The following is an 18,506-nucleotide window of genomic DNA, read 5'->3' on the forward strand; positions in this document are numbered from 1 at the left end:
CGCCTCTTAAGAAAGTTCAGCCCAAACGTCCTTCTTTCTTGTCCACAGCGTTACAGATCCTAGCGCTTAGATGAGTTTTTAGTTCACAGATAAGGAGGCCCTGTGGTTCCTTTTGAACATTTTGAGGCATATTGTAATTTCCCCCCACAGTCTTGCCTTTAATGTGCTCTTATCTCTGCCAGACTGTCTCCTAATAGAAAACGTCTCAGCGTCCCTCCCGGTCCTCATCATGAGTCTGAGGTGCGCCAATGGCTTTTTATTATTATTATTTCTTTTCTCTTGGCTTTATTGGGCAACACAATGTCCAGTCTGTGACCCGGGGAGACGGCCCGGCGGGTGGGTGAGCAGAACGGACAGGTCGGGCAGCATAGGTCACGCCCCCCACTCCCCCCCTGTCCCACAGACCAGAGGGACGTCACAGACACATTCAGAACACAAGAGCAGGGACGTGTCATGTTATTGTCTCTGAGCTTCACATTATTCAGTTCGTGACTTGTGGTTTTATCCAAACATGCATAATTTCGTCCGGAGGCGTTATTAAAATGCAGAAGTGTCCCACTTTGTCCCAGAAAGACAAACCTCTCTGTCCTGGAGGCCTTTCAGTGTGCGTGTCCTGCATTCTCCACACCAACATACAACCGAACTCACTCATATTGGGTCATAAATCAAGCGACCCTCTTCGGTGTGATGATGTGAAATCACCGGCCTGGTGGATCTCCTGTTCTGTGGTTTCATAAAGTGAAGATTGTTGTTGTGTTCCGAGCTCCAGTCGGCCCTGCAGGAGTTGAGTCATGGCAGCAGCGACTCTTGGCTCGGGGCCTTTTTGTTCCCGGTGGCTGTATGATGTCCTCTTTACACATACACACACACACCAGTGGGTCACGTGTGGGGGGCACAAAGGGAATCCAATGAAACAAATCGTTTGCGAGTTAAATTACCGGGGACGAGAGCAAATAAAACATTCTGATATGTTTATGTGTGCTGCGTCCCAAGTCGGAACACGAATCCAATCTGTCTCTGTCTCGCCTCCTGTAAATATTTGCACACATACACACAGAGAGAAAGAGAGGGTGTGTGTGTCTGCGACTCTTCTCTTGTTGGTTGTTTTTACACACACACTCCATTAGCTCTGCGTAGATTAACGCACATTAATGAGTGTTTGAGTAGAATTAATGTGACACAGGGCGGGGAGGTGTCGCAACGCTGGTTATTATTAGCGCCTGTGTGTGCGTGTGTGTCTGTGTGTAGTCAAGTCTGATATCGGGGACAGAGATGAGTTTGTTATACATTGCCGTGTTTCGTTGAACTTTTCAGCGGAGGAGCGATGACACGCGAGTCTGGCGGCGTCTCCGTCTCTGTATCGTTGGTATTTGAGTCGCGTGATATTTCTCGCCGTTTCTTTTCTGTGACGGCGTTCAGGGGAAACGTTTTAATTTCTCGCCTCACGCTAAATAGCCATCGTGGAGTTCTTTCCTTCAGTTGTAGAAACGTCGGAGGTGAAGCAGCCGGAGCCTCTGAGCGATTCAGGGTCAGAGCTCAAACCCAGAGCTTCATTCAAAGCGACTGGTCTCCATGAAGACATGGCCTTCGCCTCTTGAAACCAGATTTAAAACGGCAGAAAAAAAGGCAGATTTCAGCTCTTTAGTCTGCGCTTTGCTCTCCTCCAGATAAAGGCAAAGTAAGGAGACGCAGGATTAATGCTGACGACACGGCTTTATCATCTGCTCTGTGCTCCTGTGTGAAATGTCAGAGGCCGAACACAAACGGACAGGCACACGCACACGCAACCACTTTCTCTTAAGGATGGAGCCCAGAGGGATTCTGGGTTTGCTCAGGGAGCTGCTGAAGTTTCTATTCTTCCTCGCCTGCTGCCTCCTCCTCATTCTCTTTAGCCTCATTTTTTCGGCTTTCATCACAACCTGGTTTGTTTTGTCTCTCTGTCTCTCTCTCTCCCGTCTATCCCCTCAATCTTCCGTGACATTTGTCTCGTTGTTCATTCGGGCTGCCAGACTTAAAGATGAGAATTATTTCTTTACGTCCCTCTGATCTCCATCCTCAGCTGCAGACACATTTCTCTTTCTTCTCTTGGTTCATGTTTTTGGGGTTCGTGGGTTTGTTTCTTTGAATCTGCTTGAAGATTCTGCTGGCTTTTCCATCATTCATAACTCTCCAGGTGCCTCAGCTCTCTCTTCTTCTCTCCCTCTTTCATTTTCTCACTTATTAATTCACAGCCTTTCGTCTTCTGTCTCCGAGTGTCTTTTTCTCTTGTTGCCCTGCTTCGTACCCTAAAAGATTAATTGTCCCATCGCGTTCCTGCTGGAACATGGGGCTTAATGGAATGTGCAGCAGTGAGGCGCCAAGCCGCGACTCCCCCCCCGCCTCACTCCCCTGTTTAAGGCGGCGCGTGGAATATTTATGAAGTTATTTAGCCGAGCCCGGCGCCGTGAGTAATGGCCCTGCTCGCTGATTCATGGCGCCGTGTCTCTTTGCCGAGAGAGACGGGAGGTGAGACGCAGCTGGCAGGTCTGGGCGTGGACGCAGGCATGTCAGCAGACGCATGCATGCATACAAAACTCTCTCTCACACTCACACACACACACACACACACACACACACACACACACACACACACACACAGGGGGATGTGATGTTCTTCCGTTGCTCATATTTGTGTCTTTATCAGCGTGGTGAGGTCAGAGCTCTATGTGAGTGTTAGACAGCACCATGGACAGCAACACAAGATAACAACACGGATCACATGGAATAGATTCATTTGTATTTATGGTGGTATTTGTATCGAGTAAGCTGCTGCCAAGCTACTCTCTTAGTAATGTAGTTCAAAGCAAATAGGAAGCCGGTGAGTCTTTGTGTGTGTTATTTGTTGCAGATATTGGTTGGCTGACACACGTTACGATGTTATCATTAGCATTATCCGATGTTTATCTTGGAAGCTGATCCCATCTGAAGTGACTCCAAGTCTGAAGGTGTTAGCTGCTAATCCTCCTGCGAGTCTCCGCTCTTTAAATCAGCAGAGAAGTGTCTGACTGCGAGGGCCAGAGGGGCCAGAGCGGCGGATTAGAAAAGTGTCGCTCATGCGGTGATGTGCGGCTCCGTTTGGCAGACTTAAAGGTTTTAAATTAGAGCGAGCAAATAACAACAAACCTGACAGATCGGCACCGGAGAATATGAAGTTTGGAGCGTCCATGGAGTTTTTTTTCCCGGCCCTGAGCGAGGCTCCGCCCACACTGTGACAGCCGTTGCCAGTTCCATTTTACTTGCATATTTTTGTACTCGGAGTTTCTTGGATGTAACTCGCCGTCAAACTCTGAGCGCTCCAGAATGTCGCCACCATTTCAGCCCTCCTCTTCTTCTTCTTCTCTTTCTGCAGATTTATTTCTATTTTTGAGGAGCTATGCACGCTGTTCCCTGCGCGCAGAAGCTGTTCCCTATAAAGGCTCCTTATTACCAGACCTTGTCAAGGGTGAAATGAGACGAATGCAGCGGGAATCGGCTCTGACATTTCTCACTGAGCCATTTTCACCGCATGTGGTAGCACCTAATGTATGTACTGTGTACACCACAAAAATAGGTAAAATACTTAAATACTTTCTAAAAAATAAATACTTTCCTTCACAATATATGTTGTAGTATAAAGTAAGTAGTAAGTAAGTACTAAGTAGGAAAATACATATGTTATTCTCAAGCATCCACGTATGAGAGCCACATTATGTTGAATGCTCCATATTTGGTTCATATGGTTTGAAATATCGGGATTCCATTTTAAATTAATCTGGTTTCTGGTGGATTGCACAAGTTTGAGTGTAGTTGAGAACATGTGAGCTCTATGAGACTGCAGGTTTGGTCCAGCTGCTGCTCTGCTCAGGTTATATTTGCATTTCACCTTTGAGAGCTGTGTTCATCGCTGCAGTGATGTCGGCACAAAGTGAGCATTTCGTGAACTCACTAACACTGCTGCCAATACTGCGGCTATCCAGAGAATAAGTGACCTGGAACATCACTGGTTCTTATTTCACCACTAAACTTCAAGTATGAGCCAGTGTGAGCCAGTGTGAGCCAGTATGAGCCAGTATGATTGGATTATTTCTGCTGTAAGCGGAGACTTGGACCAGTGACCTGATTCCTCCTGGCATGGCTTCTAAACGCATCACACTCCAGGAAGGGAAACCCCAACAGAAAGAGCAAATCCAGCCCAGCTGCCCTGCTGGTGGAGCTGAGACAAGTGTTTTATTTCAATGCCATAAAGGTGCAATCTGTGATCCCAGGGCACTGAAAACAATAGAATGAGACCTTACACACTCATATTGTTTCTGCTCTTAGAGGACTCTCACACGAGTTCTGGCGGTGGGGAGATCTTGTACACTTCAACACTTTATGAATACAGTTTGGTATAGAATCAGTCACAAGCAGTGCTCCATGACACGGTGGTGCGAGTTCAGACAGCCACAATCACACAGGCTCATCAGTTGGTGCTCTGTCTGTCCCAGTTTGATACCATGCAGTTACATTACATTTAGGGTTGTATCTAAATTACAGAGACGTATAACACTGGTTACTGTGCTTGTGACTGAAGATAGTATAGACGAGTATAGGCGTCGTCTCTTATAGGCTCCAGAGAGACAGACAGCAGTCTTCAGTCGTCGTCTCACAGCAACAGAAGGGGAGTTGAGCCCATGCTGATGCCAGTGCTTTCAGCAGGCACCTGAATCCCTCCTGGTCCACTCTGCTGTCGGTGTGTACTGTGCTGTATATGCTTAGCAGAGGGAGTTGGCAGCTTTCCCATGAATGCATTTTCTACAATCGTTTGCTGTGATTTGAGTCTCGGCACAGGCTTCATCAAATGGTTCCTTAAGTGTGGTGTGTTGTGTCGTGGTAACCAGCTTGCTGAAAAAGCCTTTGTTTTTGATAAATCGTGTTACTTTGAGCTTATAAATATATATACAGATATATTTTAACCTTTAATGATTTATATAAGCAGTTTGTGTTTGTTCATTCCTGCTCTCTCGTCTTTCTGCAAACCTGCTGCCATGACATCCTGCACACACGGACAGCAACTGGCCCGTTAACATGCTGCTGACGCTGCTCACCAGAGACACACACACACACACACACACACACACACACACACACACACACACACACACACACACACACACACACACACACACTTCCTTTGTCACAGTTGGACATCAGGGCATGCTGGTAATGTAATTAGAATGAGGATGACACTTTTCACTGTGTATTCATCATGTGGCATAGCTGCAAGGTGACTCTTGGCGTTGTTTTGCTTATTTTGTGTTCAGGCTCGCACACTCTAATACACACCGGACCTTCGCAGATGTCAGGGTGGCATTCTGCCCACGCGCCTCTCCCTCTCTCTCACACACACACACACACACATGCACATGTCCAAAGCTTAGTCACCCTCTCATGTGTGTGCTGGTCAGTGGAGTAATGAGCTCTTAGTTGACGTCACACAGCCCTCAGAGGCTTCACATTGAATGGACTTCGATAAGAGCCTGACGGGCGACAGCTGTCCCACACACTGTCACACTCACATTCACGGACACACACACACACACACACGGTCACACGTTCACTTCAGGGAGATGACGATGACCCCTGACCACACAGCCCGCCCACACAGACCCTGCGAGGTGGATGCAGCGAAAACTAGAGGACAGGAGAACTCCGTTTTGTGAAGATGCTTTCCAATTTTTTCCAATCTGTGTTTTCAGTCTGAAGCCACCGTTTAAAACTCCTCTCACGGTGCCAATTTATGATGAAATAGCTGTTGTACTTCTTGCATTGGAGACATTGTTCCTGTCTGGTAGAAACCTCCATCCTGAGTGTGTTTGTGTGTTTGTCCAGGTGAAACTTGGCCTCACAGCTTCTCCTCCGTGTGAACAGGTGTCCTAAACACTGGGCGGTAGCAGGAGTCCTGTTGTGTTCTTTTTGTAGAAATCAGGTTTTACCTTGAGGATCCGTTACTGTCACAACAAAGGGACGGCAGCTTGCGGCAAGAGCGATCGTATCGTGTTCTTCGACGCTGTAAGTAAGTGGCAAATGGTTCATAAACATTGCCCAGAAGATGGGGGCGCTTAGTTGGCGGATTCATGGGGGGCATATGGTCCTGCCTTAACCCAAACTGGTCTTCATGGTGTCCTGTTACCAAGTTTACGAGTGGTACAGACATTTAACATCTGGCTATGCAGATGGTTGAAAAGACGTATAGAAAGCGGATAGTTGGATACCGACTGCACTCCCTCTTCTCTCCCACTAAATGGACTCTGGACTGACAGCCTCTGCCAAAAAAGAGACATAAACATAAGATTTTCTGAGGATGACATTTTATGGCTCAGTTTGACTTGAACTGAGGGATGGCTCCTATCTGCCCAGCTGTTTGGAGCACAGTGTGTGTGTGTGTGTGTCTGTGTGTGTCTGTGTGTCTGTGTGTGCGTGTTAATGCCCCTGGCTGTGTGAGTCATCCATCAAAAAGTCTGGATGTGATGTATCCAGTCATCCGCCCCACCATGGCACCGTTATATCTGACTGCTGCTGCGGAAATGAAAGAAGGAAGAGACATTTGACATAAAGAGTTTGAAATCAATAACAGCAGAAAAACCGAGATATTAAACTAAATTATAAAACTGTAACCAAACGCTGACTGCTTTGTTCATATTAGACTTAAATTCTGAACTCTAAATACATGTTGTTTTTGTTCTGGAGATGGAAGTTTGTCAGGATCTTGAGATGAATGCAGCCCAGAGGATCAGTCAATCAAATCAAATCAAATATTTAGGTCGCTACGCACTGAATCTTTTTGCACTCTTTTGAAATTGTGGATACAGATCAGTTAAAATGTTGTTGTATGAAGATGACACATACACACAAACTTGGTGACATCATATCTTTGGGTTTTGGTTGGCTGTGGGTGGGGTTGTGTAAAGTTGCTCCATACATCCTGGTATAAACTCAAATGAAGTTAGTCCTACTTTTACTTTCCTTTTTCCCAAATCTCTGTCTCGTCCTCTCTCTCACACACACACACACACACACACATTCCACACCAGCCTCTTCTCTGCGAGGCTTTAAGCAAAGGTTACTTAATGACAGTAACACGACTCTCCACTCAGGCGGTGTCATCTCTCCGTTCATTCGGATGCCTTTAAGTGCATTCATGCGGTGATGCGAATGATTCAATCGTGACATTTCAGCTTCTTGAAAAACAACTTTTTTTTTGCCTCCTTGGACCATTTACTCATGTTTATGGCGTAATAAGACAGAAGTGTGTGTGTGTTTCTATATATGCTCTGTGGCCACATTAGGAGGTCTGCATGCACAATCCACAGTGTAGATTCAGCTTAATGGTCATTGTTGTGTCTATAGTTAGTGGTGTTGTTATATGGAAGTGCATTGTAGTGATTGGTGTTTGTAATATTTAGTCCAAGCCAATCACATCTGTGAGAGGGCCGGAATACTAGCAACGCCTTAAATCAACATGGATTTAAAGTACATGTACATCTCATAAAATGGCCACCGGCTGTATATTGGAGGATTGCTTTAGTAATGTCATCATCAGACTCCATTCTATTATTGTCTTCATCTCAGGAGTGCAGCTCAGATTTCCCACCTCATTTTAATTATTTCCTTATTGTAGAGGAGTTATGCTGGATGAAGTATTCCACGCTCTGTAATCATCTACTCTGCAGTAACAGCCCTATAACCCACAGCGCCGTGAGCTCTGTCTTCGCTTCGTCGCGCTGCATTCTGTTTGCCTTCGCCGCCGCCTTCGCCCTGCTTCGGGTCCCGCCGTTCCCCCGCAAGAGGTAATGAAACTCGGCATGCGCCTCACCAACCGGCGGGATGAAGAAATTCCTGCAGAGCCACATTGGGACCGCTCGCCTAAATGAGCCTTGACAACGCAATTCCCCTCACCTTGCCACTTCAGGGCCTCTGTTGGTCGTTTCAATAAACAGCCCGGTTAGCAACGGGGTCACCGCTAAATTCAGCCACCCCCACCCCACACCACCCCACCGCCTCTGACAGGAATTCGCCCTTCCGTTCCCTTCCACCCCCCCTTCTCTCCGTTCCTGAGGGCAGGTCTGTCCTGTTGACTAAGCAGCCAGTCAGCATCTGTTTCGTCTCACCTCCATTAGTTTCCTGATTGACTGCCAGCATTGGGTGCACGTCCCTCTCGATTTCTCCACCTCGCCCTCCCTTAATCCCCCATCCATCGCTCCACATCAAGGCCCGAGTCTCCGTGCCTTTAGCCTGCGGGCGTCACTCGTTTACTCTGTGAAGTTTTCGATTGCAGCCTGACCCCTTCCATCCAATTTCATGGCTGCTCTGTGTCGCTCCGGCATCCCTGCTGCTGCTCTGGAAGTCTTTCAGCAAACCGACTTTGGCTCAAGGCCCTAACTCACGCCAGGACAAAGAGGCAGAGGGATTTAGTTCAAATGAAAGTCGAGGCTTGTTATTGTTGCATTTCTCGTTTAATATGGTTTGGGCGCTGTACGTCTTTCTTCTGCATTCTTATTCCACACACACACACACACACACACACACACACACACACACACACACACACACACAAACGCTGGTGATTGAAAAGCTTCTCTGGTTTCTAAAATCTGGTTTCTAAAAAAGAAAAATCTAAACCCTAATCCCTGTTTAGACGTTTGGAGAACATTGTCTCCAGTGGATGTTTTGTTTTTGTTGTGCATAAGCAGCGAAATGTTCAATATGAGCAAATCTCACAGACCAGTTTGAGCATTTCTTTCATCATCTCACGTCTCGTCTCCTCACGTTGTGATCATGCCTGTGACATTGTGTGTCTCTCTCATGTCCACAGCCAGCGAGAACTGCCACGACTTCCACCCCATGTTCTTCACCCACGATCGCTCCTTCGAGGAGTTCTTCTGCATCTGCATCCAGCTCCTCAACAAGACCTGGAAGGAGATGAGGGCCACGAGCGAAGACTTCAACAAGGTAAAGAGATGGCGTGGGTGAAGATGAGCTGAATAACGACCGGGAAACTGCTTTAGTTTGCTTAAATTGTGACACTAAGAGATAATTCCAGAACTCCCGTCTTCATAACTGATGACAAAGGGACGGTGTCGTTGGAGAGATATTAGCTGCTAAGTACAGACTTGTTTTACAGAATGTTTTGCTATTTTGAGGCTGCGGCTCGTGCAGAGTCTTGGCACGGGGCGCTTTCTGTCACACACCGTCAGGCCTCGAGCTGCACAGCACGGCGGTGATGATCGTATCTCAGGTTTATATCGGCTTTCAGGAGGACACGGCCCGTACACACACACACACAGACACACACACACACCATCCTGATTAAGCCACATAGGCAGAAACATTTGAGCTTTTATCTCATTTGTGTTGACATGAGGGTGCTTCAGGTGTTTGTTTGTCCCAGTGAGAGTGTGTTTTAGTTGTTGTGTTCCTGCATTAATCCGCCGTCAAATGTCAGCTGCCTCCAATTGATTTCTTCTGATTGAGAACACACACTTATATTCTGAATTCTCAATGGAGTCTGTATGGAGGTTTTGAATGTAAACATGCACTTTGTTCTGTAAATTTGTGTCAAATCAGCTTCCACTTCCCTAGAGGCTGCCTGTGTGGTGTTTGTGAAAAGCAGTGTTGTGAGGGTGAAAATGAGGCGACCGTCCTCCGTCAGAAGAATGATCAAAGGCAGCGAAGTGCGTTTCATAATCCGTTTGATGCCAGAGACAAAAGTTGGTGCTTTGTTGACATTGGCTTAGATGCTGGACTGATTAAAGTTGAGCTCTCAACTTTCATAAAACAGAGCTGGGGCTGGGGAGTGTGTGTGTGTGTGTGTGTGTTGGGGAGTGTGTGTGTGTGTGTGTGTGTGTGTGGAGAGCATCAGATCAGAAACCATTCTGTCCCGTCCGCCTGTGTTTGCCCAACAAAATGTTTTAATGATGAACTGAAACTTTGTGAGATTTACTGACGGTCAGAAGCGATGCCGCCGCCGCCGCAGCTAATCGGCTCCAGAATGACCTCCACATTTCATCTTCAGCTGCGGTTGTGTTGGCGCTCTCTCAGCTCGAACACACTCGCACAGGCACACGCATCCTCGCACTGCTTAGCCAGTGATCCTATTATCCGACGCCATCCTTCACGTCCCTCCCTCACAGACGAGAGTAAGTTTCGATTGAGTCGGGATAGATCAACCTCCTCCTCTTCCTCCTCCTCCTCGCTCCCTGACCTCATCTTTCATCACACAGGACCTTGGGAGTTTGAAATTCAGCCGCAGCAGCTTGTCGATGGTTTTCTGTTTAGTAGACTGTTTGGTCTCCGGCTTCCATAAGCAATCTGTTTAGCACTTTGAGGCTTTAACACAGAATTACAGACCTAAATATCTCTACAATCACATCTCCACCTTAAAATACAAAAAAAGATTATATATTTTGACATGATGCATCTTAAATAGCTTGTTTTCACTCAGTGAGCACACCAGGGTTTCTGTACATTAAAGACGAAGCAGCGTACAAACGATACATAGTGACACAATCATGAGGCTGTCGTGTGTCGGAGCAGCACACACACACATTAATCTACATGTTTCCAGTGTGTTCATCATGTTACATACATGCATGAATCTCCTCTGGCGTGTGGGAGGACGATGTCGGCTCATTCTGAGGGCGTCCACTTCATAAAACGGCTAAATTTTCTTTCACCTTCTGAGCTGCCAGACGCTGACATCAATAAGCTTTTGAAGGTGTGAAACGCACACACACACACACACACACACACACACACACACACACACTCAACCACACACACATACACATAAAACCTTGTTCATTCTCATCGATTCGTTTGGATGTGCACGGCGCTCTGGCCTCTGAGTGTGTGAGCATGAGATGCATTTCTAAAGCACTGAGCTCCCTGAGCGGCTGGCTCTTCACGGCTAACTGAGCATTTGCACCCCCCCTACACACACACACACACACACACACACACACACACACACACACACACACACACACACACACACACACACACACACACACACACACACACACACACACACACACACACACACACACACACACACACACACAGGTCCTTGCAGCAATGTATGCCCATTATGACAGGCATAAATGAGGCTTTACGCTGTGGTACTGTGAGTGCTGAAAATGAGAACACACACACACACACACACATACACACACCACTACATGTTAGGCCTTATTTGCTTTTGAATGAAGGAGTTTTTAGTAAAGTAAGGCGGCAGTTAAAGTACAAGAGAGAGGGGTAGTGTGTAAGCTGTGTGTACACTGTGCGTGTGTGTAATAGAGAGAAGTCTGATGCTCCCAGGGCACAGCTCCGACTGTCGGACAACCGTTTCCCCTGTTTCCATAGCAACCCCTGTCCAATTACTGCTGCTGCTCAGCACCGTTCTGGCTGTGTTTGGGTAAGATGGAGCCACTTCTCCGCTGTACGTGGACACGCTCATGCTTATGTGCATCTGTGCGTCTGCGTGTGTGTGTGTGTGTCTGTCATAGACTGCCTTTCAACACAGCCTGCCGACTCTTCATCCAAACGTCTGTGATGAGCTCTTCCACTCCTCCCTCTCTCAAAAAAAAAGCCTCCATCTCTCCACTCAGGCAGGAACGAAAAAAAGAGAAATCCCTCACTGATGTAGCGGCTTGCAGCCACTCGCCGTACCCCTCCCCCCCCTCCTCCTCCTCCTCCTCATCTTCTTCCCTGAGCCCACCCTCCCCCTCTCTCTGCCTCTCGCTCTCTCGTCGCTCTCCTCTCCCACACGCAGACACACAAGCACGTCACGTGATCCCGCAAGCCCGAGTGCCATTGGCGGCTGCGGTGGTGGCACACGTCCAATCGGAGCATAAGCCCGGAGATCAACATAAGCGAAGCGGAGCAGCCTGGCCGATGCTCTCAGAGTCACAGAGGGAGGGAGGAAAGAGAACTGCAGAAATAGAGAGAAAAAGGGAGAGAGGGAGAGAGAGAGTTTGTTAGAGAGGAATCGAGGTGATTAATTTTTTTTAAATAAAGGGATTATCGTCAAGGAAAACCTGAAGGCGCGAGCAGTGTTGTGGAGGAGGAGGAGGAGTGAGGGCTCTCTCTCCGCTCAGGTTAACTGTCCAAAATCGGCAAGAGCGCACGTACGAGGAGCCATCTGCTCCCTCCATCCATCCATCCATCCATCCATCCATCCCTCCCTTCCTGTCTCAACTCCTCGCCACTGAAGAGAGCAGCGCACAACGCTTTGAATCATGGAAGTGACATGTAAGTACAAAGAAAGTGGATGAGAGAGGGAGAGAGAGAGAGAGAGAGAGAGAGAGAGAAAGAGTGTGTTTTCCAATTAGCATGGATGATGGAGAGAGGGGAGGCGGTAGTACGGGAGGAGGAGGGACTGTTTGTGTTGTTGCCTGGCTGCGGAGGAGGAGTGGAGAGAGTGGGAGAGAAGAGGCGGGTTGAGAGCGAGAGAGAGTGGAAGGAAAGGAGGAGAGGAAGAAGAAGAAGAAAAGGCAGGGAGAGATAAAAATACACAGAGGCAGAAGATGGGACGGGGCAGAGCGGCCGAGTAGAGGGACAGATGGAGCGAGGAGGCGTAAGCAGGTTAGTCCAGGACCCGGATCGTTAACACACACACACACACACACACACACACACACCCTAATCTAGATTAAAATCACACACCCCTCTCTGTCTCTATCTCAGCCTGCACACCCGCCGCACTCGTCTCCATCCCGCCCGTGCGTTTCGTCCATCATATGTTCTGTTCCCGTCACGCTGGAAACGCGGTCCGTAGTCTGGGGCTGTTGGGGCGAAGGGGGGGGTTGTTGATGTTTTGGGGGGATGAGAGGGGTTGGGCTTTGTTGTGAGTGGGATTACTCCACATCACCAACACCCCCCGCTGTTTGTCACCAGAGGAATTGTACGGCACTACGACCGGCTGCAGGCGGCGGCATTTTAATCCGGACATCAACCACGACCACGCGGCCAAAGTCGGGTCGTGAAGTTTGGATCAGTAGAGATTTTGCCATTGAAGCTTTAACGAGCGCCTGATTCACGCTGACACGAGTCGAGATGCTGATCTGTCCACGAGCAGGAGTTTAGAACCTTGACCTCCCTGAAGCTTGGGGGCCCAGATGTAAAGAGACAGCCCTGTTGTTGTTGTTTGGTTATCGGGGCGTCTGACGTCTCTGTTCCAGGTTGAGGGGTCGGGGGGATAATCCATTTTTGCTCATCCGTGTCGAGGCGTGACCTTGTGACCCCCGTGTGGGATTATTCACGTGGCAATCCTCAAAATCCACAGCGGGGACGGGATGGCGGCCGACGACTAAGTCTTTATACGTTCACGTTAACAGCACGAGTAATCGACCCGGGACGCCGCTCTGTCTGGTGGTCACGGCCTCAGACGCCCTGCTGGGCAGAAAACGCCAAAACGAGTATGATGACATGTGTGCAGGTGCCACAGGTACTGGATGTGTGTGTGTGTGTGTGCGCCGCTGTATATTCCCGCTGCCGTCGTGCTTTGCGTCTACGATGGTATGAGAGCGCAGCCAGACCCCCTCCCTTCCACTCCACTCCCCTCCCCCACTCCTCTCCTCTTTTATTTACCTCTCATCCGTCGTTTCTGTCTGCACTCTTTCCTTTCCTCTCAAGCTCCCTCTCTTCTCCCTCCCCTCTTCTCCATCACTCTCTTCTCGTCTCCCTCACGCTCTCTCTCTTCTCCTTGGTCGTGTCTCTCGCCCCCTCTCCCTCCCTTTTTCATCCTATTGTTGGGTTCAGACGGGCTATTTATATCTTTCTGCCTGGCTGCCTCACCTCCCACTCCCTTAACGAGCTCCGCTTCATTGTTTTTCTGCCGTGTGACGGACGGCGCGTGAAGTTCATACATTTTGCGTCCATTTGTATTTGCGAGACTTTACACTAGTGCGCCTTAGCAGTGTGTGTGTAGAGGGTTTGGGGGGGGAGGGCGGGGGCGCATCTGTCATCTCTGATCTGGAGCAGCGACGGCCTCCGCTCACGCTGAGAATACCAGCTGATCGGCCCGGGGAGATCGGCACAGATTAGCGTCAACCAGCAGAGCCCCGCAAGTCCTGATGTAGGGATAATACAATACAATATAACATAAAATCAAATAATATAATGCAACATAATAGAAACTAGTCTCTGTAGCACCTCCTGCTGGTGGAGTCTGATTTGCGGGTTGGAAACCTTCAGAGATATTTGGTGTTCACTTACAGGTCTGTAGTCTGTAGAAGGGACCCACATGGAACTAAGGAACACTTTTAAAAAGCTCCTCTACGTGACATCATGAGTTTAGTTTGATACAAATATGTTGTTTACAAGTGGTTTATGTCATTACAGCATGACGCAGCTCTACTTCTGTCCTCACGCTGTTGAGGAATGTAACATGTATCATACTGGTGCGTTTAAAGGCCTTCAGATCTGCTAAGTGAACAGCAAATATCTACACACAAACAAAGAAAAGATCCCAGACGGGTGCCGTTTGCATCACTAGTTTAGAACCTGGGACTTGGACTTGGACAGGTGGTGATGTGAGTCATCAGCGTTCCTCCTTCAACTTAATTTACAGTAGAGATTCCCAGGGGGGATTCTTTGCCCTCAGGTGGTCCATGTGGGCTGCGGTGCAGCTGGTTGTTGTGATGGAGCTCCTGGGCAACGCAGCGCCGGCCCTCTAAATAAGGCAACAGCAACAGCAGGAGCCAAACTAGCGTCGCTGGTACGGAAGGAAGAACAGGGGGGCGGTGAAGGGACGTCTCCAGGGAGCCTGTGTTGTGTTGTGTTGTGTGGGGGTTTAGCTGGAGAGGGGGGGGGGCATTTTGTACAGGCGTTATAATTTGAAAGTGGAAATGTGCTGCTACACCTGCCTCGCCTATATGCACACTTCCCCCGCGGCGCAGATGTGCCGTCAAACGCGTCCCGCGAGGCTTCCACAAAGAGAGACGAACGAGACGCAGATATACTGCCTGTACCCTGCAAACGCCGTCCTCGCCAGGCAGCGGGGGGTCGAGGTAATTAAAGTTTTACTGGATAGAAGCGGGTACAGGTTTGCTCTTAAGCAGAGGATGCCGAACGCCTCGTCAAAGAGTCCTTAATTGGATGAACGTAGCGAAACACGAGACGCTCGAGACGAATTTAATCCGGCCGTTTGTGTAACACTCAGCGCTCAGGGACACCATCACCTGGGGAACTAATGGGATCTGCAGAGGTCTTAATCCTCAGAAACTCTGCAATGTCTGTTATTAGTAAAGGACCATTCCACAAACGTTGCGGTCTCTGTAGTTAAGAAAGGTACGGAAGAAAACAGATCAGAGGCTGTGGTGCCAATATTTAAATGTAACTCTTTGAGCATTTTAAGGTGAAAACTCTGAACCCGTCAAACTCCACAGGTGAGACTTTAAAGCCACGCGGGTGACGGACAGCTATGGCAACAGCTGTGTGGTTAATGATACCTCACCGCCAAGGCAAAACCAGAGGGAAGAAAATATATATAAGGCCTCCGTGTCATTTTCTGTCTCACATTATTCAGAAATGTCACCCACTCACCGCTTTAAAATAACTTTTTTTTATAGTCCAAGCCAGCGGGGGAGAGTTTGAAGCACAAAGCCGCCGGGCTGTGCTCTCTTCGCTGTCTCCAGCACACGGAGTGGCGCTCCATTATTGTATGAACGAGACGTATTGTAGAGATTTTAGCATTCTTATTATTCTTAAAATCCTAAAAATTCCAATAACACATCCATGTTTCTTCAAGAGCCCCGCCCCACCCAAAAAGCCCACTGCCTTTTGATTGGCCAGCTGGGGGGGTGTGTGTGTGTGTGTGTGTGTAGGCAGGTTAGATACAAATGTGTTACACGATGCAAACACACATGATGGAAGCGAAGGATCAATCAAAACAGAAGAGAGTGTTGGTGTGTGTGTGTGTGTGTGTGACAGACTCAGTTTCAGCTTTGATATCTTAGTTTAGTCACATTCTGAAACTAAAAGAACAGATCAGCGTTTCCATTCAGCTTTCTCTTCACAGATTCCTGTTTTTCTGATAGAGGACCGCCAGCGTCTCTGAGCAGGGCCATAAAAACTCCAGCGTCCTTTCATGTCCAACTCTGCACCATTGTTTTATTTTTAATGACATCGTGGTCGACTTTGTTGGAGATTAATTATTAATTGATCACCGGGCGGTGGTAGCAGAGTATGTAATTACCATTTCAATAACCGGGAAATGGATTCCCTATATTCTCTTTGTCTGCTCTTGTTAAAGTCACTCAGTACGTGTGTGTTCACAGGTACAAGTGTGTGTGTGTGTGAATGTTTAATTTTCCCGTGTAAGAGTCCATTGGCACACGCGTGTTTAGCCGAGGCGTGGCCTTAAGCGCGGCTCTGCACTGCGTCGGCCTCATTATTGCAATGTGGGATTGACTTTCTGATTGCTTTCGGGGAGAATCAGCCAAGTCATTATTCTGTGATTACCGCCTGATTATTTGCCCGCCAAAGTGCCTCTCCAGCAACAATCTCCAGATTTCCCGCCCCGGCTCGGGTGGCGGGTGAGCCTTTGACTGACAGCTGGTAAATGATGTCATTAGCATGCTCTTAGGTAAATGGAGCAGCGTTTGGGAAGTGGATTGATCCGCGATAAAGGGGGTCGATGTGTCGCCGTCCGACACGTCGCCTGTGAGGGATGACGGGGGAGCCGGACCGTCCTGGTTAGTCGGGCGGTCGTCCCTTCACTGCGTATGTGGGACGACTTGTAATCACACAGCTGACACCTGCCTCATGACTTTAGCTCAAAACTTCACCTCCAAAAGTATAAACTGACACAGAAGTCCAATAATCGGTTGCAAAGTCTTTACCCTCAAGGTTGTTTTTCCAGTTTGTTTCCCCTGATCTGCTTTCAGGCCGACCAATCATAAATCGTTGGCCTGTCCCGTGTGGGAGACGAGCTGACTGCAACATAAGAGGTCGTAAATTCACGACTTGGTGCAGTGTGACAGTTTCTACCCCCCTTGTCCTTCCTGTGCAGAACGACACCGCGGCTCATTGTTCCGTTTTGTTTCTAGGTTTGATGGATGAATTGTGCAGGATGTGTGTTTGGGAGACACAGCGTCACTCTGGCAGATTGTAAACGAATCTGCGTTTTCTCTCCACAACACGGGGAAGAACAAAACACTGAACCTTACCGTTTAAAATCAGCCAGACAGAAAATGGAAAACAGCCGATTCTAAATTTATCTCCACGCTGAACTCGGCTTGAGGAAGCGTTATTCAGTATTGACGTCACCTCACCTCTGCCAAGGTGCTCTGAGCGATCAATGGACAGAGGAGAGAAAAGAGGTGAAGATGAAATATTCATCATGTCTTCTCCTGTCTTGAAGGGACCATGTGTTCATATTAAACCTGATGAATATTCTCCCTGTTAATCAGCATGAGCGCAGCCACACGGGCCGGCGGGATTGTTTTCCCTGCCAGAGACACGGCGGCAAACAAGGCATATTAATGAACGTTCCCCCAGGGGGGCACGAGGCGCCGCTGGAGCACCGGGAGGGAACGGAAGAGAGAATCAGGACGCAAGCTGCAAGAGACAGCGGGACAAAACATCAGAGCGCGTCTGAATATAGAGCACAGAGACGATTCAGCTTCTGAGGGTGCAGATGTAAGCTGGGTTTCTCAAAGCTCAGCATTTTCTTTAATTGTAAGATAATTAGTTCTGTTTTGTCTTGAGAGTTTTGAAGGAAACGTAGTGATGAAGCGCGAGCATGTTAGGAGACCACACACACTAATGTAACACACACTGATCAATACATTCCTCCCTTTCTGGCTTTGTTAAGGATTCTAGTTCCACTATCTGTAAGAAAAAGTATGAAATAGTTCCATTACCTCCAGAAAACTTTGTGAGATGATCCAGATCTCCACGTAAATGTTTTGTTATCTCAAGGAGACATTTTGAAACGATGTCGTTCGTCCTCTCGGCATCTGTTCCTGTTTTTGTTCCGGGAGTGGAGCGGCGCTTCTGCCGACGGCCTAATCTCCACACGGTGACCTCACTGGCTGCCGACAGCTGTCACGGCAGGTTTGCTGACTCACCGATTCCCCCAGCGTGAGCTTTGGTGCCAGGCGGGTTCAGATCTGGCTCGTGTGTACGCAGGACCGGCGTCCCAGACAGGGGACTTTGACCCCGGCGCCCCGTGGCCGCGTGTCGTCACCCGTCTAAGAGGATTACATTTGTTTTTCTGTGTTTTGTTGCCTGGTTGAGATGGAGGCTTCATCTTGACGTGTGATCGTCGTAGGCAAACGCAAACAGCAAGAGCAGCGTTGGGACGAGTTTTTGTGAGCGCTGTTTTTGTTATTGTGATCAAAGAGAATAGCAGAGAAGAAGGAGCCGAATTACCAGGATGTATTTTAGGCGTCTTTCTCAAAGCCGAATAATTCATGAGTTTGTGTGTTTGCGGGCCAGAAACG

General features: G+C 48.3%; 1 protein-coding gene across 3 annotated transcripts in view; it reads left to right on the forward strand.

Moving 5' to 3' along the window:
* The window catches only part of elmo1 (engulfment and cell motility 1 (ced-12 homolog, C. elegans)), a 62,723-nt gene that overhangs the window by 35,714 nt on the left and 8,503 nt on the right, over window positions 1-18,506 (forward strand). For all 3 annotated transcript variants that reach the window (XM_076139304.1, XM_076139303.1, XM_076139305.1), the window contains exon 16: window positions 8,873-9,009. In XM_076139304.1, coding sequence (XP_075995419.1) covers window positions 8,873-9,009 — 137 coding nt within the window. The remainder of the gene's footprint in view (window positions 1-8,872; window positions 9,010-18,506) is intronic.

The sequence above is a fragment of the Genypterus blacodes genome, unplaced genomic scaffold (assembly GCF_046128005.1).
Source record: "Genypterus blacodes isolate CSIRO-AG114 ecotype Tasmania unplaced genomic scaffold, CSIRO-AGI_Gbla_v1 ptg000438l_1, whole genome shotgun sequence".
Classification (NCBI taxonomy): Eukaryota; Metazoa; Chordata; class Actinopteri; order Ophidiiformes; family Ophidiidae; genus Genypterus; species Genypterus blacodes.